This window comes from Tarenaya hassleriana, unplaced genomic scaffold, assembly GCF_000463585.1.
Source record: "Tarenaya hassleriana unplaced genomic scaffold, ASM46358v1 Cleome1, whole genome shotgun sequence".
In the NCBI taxonomy this organism is placed as follows: domain Eukaryota; kingdom Viridiplantae; phylum Streptophyta; class Magnoliopsida; order Brassicales; family Cleomaceae; genus Tarenaya; species Tarenaya hassleriana.
In genome coordinates this window covers 7,130,995-7,139,530 of record NW_010960187.1, presented here as the reverse complement: position 1 = coordinate 7,139,530, position 8,536 = coordinate 7,130,995, and the positions used below count along the sequence as shown (strand labels likewise).

Here is an 8,536-nt window from a genome sequence, read left to right as displayed (position 1 = left end):
CAAATTATTATAAACGTTTGACTTTAAATACGTATAAATATGCTCTGCCTAATTTCGAACCTAATATGTGCCTCTTGAAATATTTGTTTTGAAAAAAAGAAAACCATGTCAGAAATCAAGAAAATCTAAAGGATGCAAGCATTCGCCTAGAAAGCATTTGTTCATTTTTATTGTCATGATATTCCTACTTGATCGCACTCACATAATTTATATTTTAATTAAAATTAATTTATATTTAATCCCAATTTTACTTTAATGTTTATTTAAATACGATAGAAATCGGAATAAAGGTCTAGATTCTGCGATTCTGTTAAAGCAACAACAAAGAAAACTACCTCAAATCGTGGAAAACAATTTAAAAAAAAAAAAAAGAAAGAAAAAGAAGTGGGTCTTCATAAGAACATTGCGGTTATTTAACCCAACAGTTGGTAGCCACTGCAACCCAACAGTTGGTGGCCCAATGGTTGAGAGGTGACAAAGTCATCTTCAAGATCCTGGGTTCGATTTTACTGGTGGAGAGTAGGGGTGGCCAATTCGGGTTTCGGTTCGGGTTCGGTTCGGTTATATCCGGGTTCGGTTATTTCGGTTATAGAAAAACTATAACCATTCGGTTTTTATATAAATTTCGGTTCGGTTCGGTTCGGTTATTTTTCGGTTCGGGTTCGGTTCGGTTTTGGTAAAAAGTTCAATTTTTCAAAGAAAATTGTCGGTTATTCTCTCGGTTTTTTCGGTTATTTTTTATTCGGTTCGGTTCGGTTTCGGTTTTTCGGGTTTAAAGAAATCATAACCGTTCGGTTTTGATGTCGGGTTCGGTTCGGATACGGTTATGTCTTATTCGGTTCGGTTCGGTTCGGTTATTCGGTTAATAACCGAAATGGCCACCCCTAGTGGAGAGGGATGTAATTTTTAGACTAAAATGGTCTATATACAAAGGTTGATCCCGGGTCTAGGGTGGATGTAGTCGGGTTGAAGGTCCGAGTAACCATCCTGGTTATAAAAAAAAACATTGCGATTATTTTATTAATGATTTAGATTCGATCTTCGTGTCTTTCATCCAGATTTTCGGATTTCGCTGGGAGCAAAATGGGCTCAAAATATACCGATAGTGAAGCCCATATAACGTTAGGGCCCAAAATAGATGACGAGAGAGAAAATGTAGACGAAAGATGAAGAAAACAGTGAAACAGAGACCAGGTTCGGGGATGCCTGCCTATGCCTACACAACATAAATTCTCTACTTATCCCCTAAAAGGATGCCCTACGAAAAATGGGTTTACCTCAAAATTAAGTTTTTTTTAAGAAAGAGAATTGAATCATAGATCCTAAATCCTGCATAAAACTATCATCTTCTGGGTTTACAGCTCTGAGAGACGATCCGAGAACCTTTACACAATTATCCACAACCAATATGCAAACCACGACGTTTATCAAATGCCCGGAACCAAATTCCCTTTCTGCCAATCACAGACAAATCAATGGTTTCCTTAAAAAAAACACACATTCTTCAGCTTCTTCCTCTTCGTGCAATTCTGGATATCTGCAACCAAATCTCTGTCGCTTGCGCTGAGAGGTATATCAATCCGTCTTGAATCACACTCTTGATGTAACCCTCTGCAGTTCTTTTGATTCCGTTAGATTTCTTCTCTGAATTTATAATATAAATTTCAACAAAAACGTGACGAAACCTCTCAACTATGCATCATAAAGTTATAGATAGAAGAAAATTACCTAGTTTGGTTCGGCTCATGTTGTTGATTTGACCTAGTTGGCCATTCCTTTCATATCACGGAAGCTGTTTTTGACCACAGCAGTATCCGCAAGCTCAGCCAAATGTGGTTCCACGTACCTCTTCAAGAATGCCTCATTCGAGGCCTTGAGTACTGTGCACAAAGAATGTTTCTTCTTCAACAAATGTTTGCTTTCTAGAATCGCTAAAACTTCTAACCGAGGCTTCAGCCTCTTCTCAACACTGCCAAGTAGCAAATCTATATGTTTTACTATGTAAGGAACATCAACATCATCCAGGCCAAGCAAAATATCGGTCACTTCTCTGATTTTATTCTCCGATACAGCGAAAGACTGTGGCATCTTCCTAAAGGCGAACCTGATATCCTCATCGGTGAACCCCAGATCCTTAAAAAGCTTCAGCTTCAACTCCCATTTCCTTTCAGTCATTGAGCTCATTACCACAATGGCCACAATATACATTCTAGAAGACTTATCAAACCCCATCTCATCAACCCTTTTGATGAATCCGTTGATGTTTTCTGGACTAAATAGGAAAAATCGTGGGAAAGTGAGGACATAGCTGACAATCTGCTTATACTCGACGCCACAATTTTTCAATAACTCAATGTTTGGGACCAGAGTTTTCTCTAGGTCATACTTCAACAAGTTTCCACACATCTTCACCACCTTAGAAACAAGAGGAAGCGATCCTAAAACCTTCTTAAGCACTGTTAGAGAGGGAAGAATCTGCTTGTCAGAGCTTCTTGCCAGTATCCATGGATCAGCCGATATGACGCTCGCAAAATCGCTACAAGGAAAACCCAATTCTTGGAAAACCTTAATCTTTGGCCTAACCGAACTTTCGATATCCGAAAACAAAACCCTCGGATATCTATAGACGATTCTCTCGATCTGGGTTTTCGAAAATCCAGTTTCTTTGAGGTAAGAAAGCACAGAATCCGTACACTCTGGCTTACTCAGAAAAATTTTCAAGGACGAAGCTTTCCGAGCCACTTCCGGAGAAAACCCACGTTGATTGATCAAGTACTCCGACAAAGCAACGTTTGATTTTGACTGTCGAGCAGAATGGAAAAACAGGATTGAAATCGAGCAAATTGACTCGAGTCCATACACATTCGATGACTTCTGGCGGTATCTTGGAATTAAGGTTCTATAAATGCGCGGGAACATTGCTACGCCTACCAAAAGGGTCCAAGCGTTTCAGCTATTATGAAGAAAAGACCGAATAGAAAATGGGATTTGAGTCGAACTTGCCTGCAATTTTGCCGGAATCCACGCATCCGAGGTTTTGCTTGTCCGATTTGATCGAAATGTTCCATCTCCAAACCCATATTAGGGTTTTAGAGTAAAATCTCTTTCTGGAGAAATGGGCTTAAAAATTCCATCTTGTGGGCCCTCTTAGCCCATCTTAAGGCCATATTTAAATCCATGGAATCGGGCCTCGACGAAATAAAATATCACCGCATGGCGACGCCACGGATGGATGAGTGGTTAACACAAGGCATAAGCTGTCTACCCATAATTATTATTATTTTATGAAATAATCAACTAAATACAAATGATTTTTTTTCCAAATTAGAAAATCCTAATACGGCCTAAATACTATTTTTTTCCACCATTTTAACAAGAAAAAAATTTTCCGGACAAGACAAGAAATATTTCATGTGCAGCTCAACTACGTTATTTAAATTCTAAAATTATATCTATAAAAAGTAACAAAACCACGTTTTTTTCTGAGAAAAAAAGCGTAAAATAACATATGGAGGGTCTTTTCCAAATAAATAAAATACTTTTCTGCTGCAGAAAATATCGGGGATAAAAAAGGTGATTAAAAGAAGGAAAATGACTTTGAAAATTGGAATATATAAATATATATATATATATATATATATATGTATAAATGAAATTTTGAATTTTTTTTAATTAAAATAGAAGAAGGAAAAGGACTTTGAAAATTGATGTTAGTGTGATATATGTAGGGGCAGGCCAACACCACTCTGGCAATCACAAACAAATCACACATTCTTCTTCAGTTTCTTCCTCTCCGTACAATTCTTGATGTCGGCAACCAAATCTCCGTCCTCTTGAATCAACACTCTTGATGTAACCCTGGAAACGAGCTTTTGCAGTTCTTTTGATTCCGGCAGAAAATGGCGATGGGGCAGTCTTTTCCTCTACAGAAAGTTTGAACCTTTGCTCTCAATCTTGGTCGAGAAGAAGTTCTCATGGAGTGTTGCTTGACCTGGAAGTTAGGGTTCGCAGTCTTAAGGGAAAAAAAGGGCAATACTCTAAAACTAAAGCCTATAACCACAAGAACGAAAAACAAGTTTCCATGGAAAACATTGACAGAGAGCAGAGGAGATGTTTTTTTTCCCTTTTCAAGGCAACTTTCTTGGGCAGATAAAATATTTATGAAGTTGAATACATTTTTTTGTTAATCCGGAAGTTCACCGCCTTTTAGCCTAACTACATCTTCCAAAGGATCGGAAAGTCCGGTAAATGCCTCTCTCCAAATGGAGATTCGAACATAGACTGAGAAAGAGCTTTGCTCCCTTCCGTACCAGTTGAGATATCCAGTCTTGGGTATGAAGTTGAATGCTTGGTCCAAGGGTTTAATGAGGAAATGTTTTTCCTTTCCTTCAAAACTTGAAGCAGAGGAAAGAAGGATCAGCCTCTAATTCACCCACACACACAAAAGAACAGCAAAGGTTATTTTTAGAATCAACTTGCTTATACCCACCTAAAGATATGATCAAAGCATGGAGATTTCTCCTCACAGAATTTATGATATAAATTTCAACAAAAATCATGACGAAACCTCTCAACTATGCACCATAGAGTTATAGATAGAAGAAAATGACCTAGTTTGGTTCGGCTCATGGTGTTGATTTGATCGAGTTGGCCACTCCTTTCACATCGCAGAAGCTGTTTTTGACCAAAGAAGTATCCGCAAGCTCAGCCAAATATGGATCCACGTACCTCTTCAAGAATGCGTCATTCGAGGCCTTGAGTACTGTGCACAAAGCATGTTTCTTCTTCAACAAATGTTTGCTTTCTAGAACCGCCAAAACTTCTAACCGAGGCTTCAGCCTCTTCTCAACGCTGCCGAGTAGCAACTCTATATGATTTACTATGTAAGGAACATCAACATCATCCAGGCCAAGCAAAATATCAGCCACTTCTCTGATTTTATTCTCCGAAAGAGCGAAAGACTGTGGCATCTTCCTAAAGGCGGACCTGATATCCTCATCGGTGAACCCCAGATCCTTAAAAACCTTCAGCTTCAACTCCCATTTCTTTTCAGTCATTGAACTCATTACCACAATCGCCACAATATACATTCTAGAAGACTTATCAAACCCCATCTCATCAACCCTTTTGATGAATCCCTTGATGTTTTCGGGACTAAATAGGAAAAACCGCGGGAAATTGAGGACATAGTTGACAATCTGCTCATAATCGACCGCACAATTTTTCAATAACTCAATATTTGGAACCAGAGTTTTCTCTAGGTCATATTTCAACAAGTTTCCACACATCTTCACCACCTTAGAAACAAGGGGAAGCGATCCTAAAACATTCTTAAGCACAGTTAGGGAGGGAAGAATCTGATTATCAGAGCTTCTTCCCAATATCCATGGATCAGCCGATATGACGCTCACAAAATCGCTACGAGGAAAACCCAATTCTTGGAAAACCTTAATCTTCGGCTTAACCAAATTTTCGATATCCGAAAACAAAACCCTCGGATATCTATAGACGATTCTTTCGATCTGCGTTTTCGAAAATCCAGTTTCTTTGAGGTAAGAAAGCACAGAGTCCGTACGCTCTGGCTTAGTCAGAAAAATTTTCAAGGACGAAGCTTTCCGAGCCACTTCCGGAGAAAACCCATGTTGATTGATCAAGTATTCCGACAAAGCAACGTTCGGTTTCGACTTTCGGGTAGAATGGAAAAACAGGATTGAAATTGAGCAAATTGACTCGAGTCCACACACGTTCGATGGCTCCTGGCGGTATCGAGGAACTAAGGTTCTACAAATGCGAAGGAACATTGCTACGACTACCAAAAGGGTCCAAGCGTTTCAGTTATTACGAAGAAAAGACCGAATAGAAAATGGGATTTGAGTCGAACTTGCCTGCAATTTCGCCGGAATCCACGCATCCGAAGTTTTGCATGTCCGATTTGATCGAAAATTTCCATTTCCAAACTCAGATTAGGGTTTTAGAGTAAAGCCTGCGTTTTTTTGGAGAAATGGGCTTAAAATTCCATCTTGTGGGCCAATTTAGCCTATCTTAAGGCCATATTTAAATCCATGGAATCGGGCCTTGACGAAATAAAATATTACCGCATGGGGAGGGACAAAGGCATAAGCTGTCTACTGTACTGATAATTGTTTTTTGCTATAAAATAATCAAATAACTGAAACACAAATGATTTTTTATTTTCCAATTTTTAAATCCTAATACCGCCTAAATATTATTTTTTTCCCACCTTTCTATTTATTTATTTATTATTTAAATTCTAAAATTATATTTTAAAAAAATAACAAAACGCGCTTTTTCTGAGAAAAAAAAGTGTACAATAACTTATGGAGGGTCTTTTCGACTTTACCAAATAAATAAAATACTTTTTACGCTGTGTGGAAAATATCGGGGGAGAAATTAAAGTAATTAAAAGAAGGAAAATGACTTTGAAAATTGGAATATATATTTATATATATGAAATTTTAATTTTTTTTAATTAAAAAAGAAGATGGAAAAGGACTTTGAAAATTGATGTTAATGTGATATATGTAGGGGCAGGCCAACACCACTCTGCTGTGACACTGGCCCCTACCTTTCTCACCTTCCCTACATACATATACCATAATCACACAAATATTTATATGCACATGTGTGTATACATACATATATATATATATATATACGCTATCTTTTCAATTAAAAATTAGCCATAAATCTTGTAGGATCTCTACACACACAAACGAGGGTATATGTGGAATACGTATACTACATATATTAACATTTCGTTTCCTTTTCCTCGTAAAAAATACTAAACGATATATTTTTTTTAAATATCATAAACATGTTTAAGGATTTATTAAGATGATATATAATTATCTCAATTATTGTTTTCTCTCACAAAATCTTAGAGCCATATATACTTAATCCAAAAGTAAAAAAAAAAAACAGAAATTATGGATCGTAATTCATTTTATATAATTTTCTATTTTAAAATATAGTAGTGATTCAAACAAGATTTAAATTCTTGAAACGCATCATACGAAAGAGACATGTGCATTGTGCGTCCCAAACTACCTACTAATGCCTCTTTCCTAAGAGGAGTTCGAATTAGGATACTATTTTTGTTTAAATACGATAAAACCAATTTCAATAATATATAATTTTTAAAATTTTAATAATATATAATCTTATCTAAATATTTCATTTAAAAATGAATCGATGTAATTTTTAACATTACAGTAATTATATAAGAAATAAATTCAAACAGAAATGCTAAAAACCAAAAAATTAATTATTTTAATAATACTTTTTTTAAAAATAATATTCAATAGAATATGAACGTCTTTAATATAAGAATCCAAAAATAAAATTAAAAATCCAAAAAATAATTAAAACAAAATTATACTAATTTTTTTTTAAAATAAACGTCTTTAATATAAGAATTTACGGGACATTTTTACGGTAAACATATAATATAACTATGTTGTTTCTTATATAATTTACGGGACATTTTTTTGTAACCTTTCGAAACGGTTCAATGAATAAATTATATTAGAATAAAATGTGAACGCAAAAGAGAACTTCAAGACTAGCTTGTAACGTATTATATTTTACCTTTTTCTTCACCACCCTAAGGATCTAAATTCTAAACCCAACTTGCCCGGTACATTAATTAATTAAATAAATTTCCAAAAATATTTACAGAGTTTTCATAAATATGGAAACTTAAAAACATGATTTTATTATTTTCCTAACGAGCAAAAAAGTTTGGTTACTTTTCAAATAACGTGGATTACGTGCATCACCTCACCTTCATAAGATTCGCTCAAACATTTCGGCTTTAATACATTGTACATGATTTAGTTGTGCTATTAATCATCCATCTTAATTGATTCCAGTGTTATTAAATAATAAAAAAAATCTTATTAATTCAATCAACTCAAATTAATGCATTTATAAATTGAATTTTAAATTCACTAAATTACGTTATTCTATAAAATCCATTTTTTAAACTCGCGAACATATATGCAAGACAAATATAAAAAATCTTATAAACCACATTGCTATCGATTCGTTCTGTTAACTAAGATATTGTAATGGGTTGCCAATTCATGAACCATCCATGCAATAAAAAATTATTGCAAATTGCAATAGATGACTAGTATCTATTGCAATCATTTTATTTTTATATCAACATCTAGTTTGATCATAATCTAAATATGATTATAGTGATTATAATATATCAACATTTTATTTTTATACATGTGCAATTAACTTATTATTTTATGAATTCAAGTTTTACGGAACATTATGGAGAATTTAAATAAGAGACAACAACATCGTCGATTATAGCAGGTTTAGAATAAGATCAAGGCCATCTTCAATAATGTAAATTTTATTTTATATTTTGGTGCGTAAATATCATATACTTCGTCTATATGTAAGAAAAATCCAACATTGAAATCTTAATCTATTTCCCTTTCACATTCGTACCTCCACTAGAGTAGAGATTCTTCTAGAGAATTCTCTAATTAGGGGCAAT

The 8,536-nt window shown here is 35.0% G+C and overlaps 2 protein-coding genes across 5 annotated transcripts; both read right to left on the bottom strand.

Moving 5' to 3' along the window:
- Window positions 1-1,308: 1,308 nt before the first annotated feature.
- Window positions 1,309-3,110, bottom strand: LOC109115980. The gene is made up of 3 exons (XM_019203343.1): window positions 3,004-3,110; window positions 1,729-2,927; window positions 1,309-1,611 (listed from the first exon to the last, which is right to left on the bottom strand). The coding sequence occupies exon 2, from the start codon at window positions 2,917-2,919 to the stop codon at window positions 1,762-1,764; it is 1,158 nt and encodes a 385-aa protein (XP_019058888.1). The 5' UTR covers window positions 2,920-2,927; window positions 3,004-3,110; the 3' UTR covers window positions 1,309-1,611; window positions 1,729-1,761.
- A 574-nt stretch (window positions 3,111-3,684) lies between these two features.
- On the bottom strand, window positions 3,685-5,955 carry LOC104816833. Of its 4 annotated transcripts, none has more exons than XR_002024496.1 (3): window positions 4,611-5,955; window positions 4,311-4,423; window positions 3,685-3,991 (listed from the first exon to the last, which is right to left on the bottom strand). XR_002024496.1 is itself a non-coding variant. In XM_010545840.2 (2 exons), the coding sequence occupies exon 1, from the start codon at window positions 5,799-5,801 to the stop codon at window positions 4,626-4,628; it is 1,176 nt and encodes a 391-aa protein (XP_010544142.1). In that variant the 5' UTR covers window positions 5,802-5,955; the 3' UTR covers window positions 4,034-4,386; window positions 4,611-4,625. The 4 variants fall into 4 exon arrangements, 2 of the variants coding, with proteins under 2 accessions (XP_010544142.1, XP_010544124.1); XR_002024495.1 differs by having other exon boundaries at window positions 4,311-4,394; window positions 4,611-5,953; XM_010545840.2 differs by lacking the exon at window positions 3,685-3,991 and having other exon boundaries at window positions 4,034-4,386.
- Window positions 5,956-8,536: the final 2,581 nt, after the last annotated feature.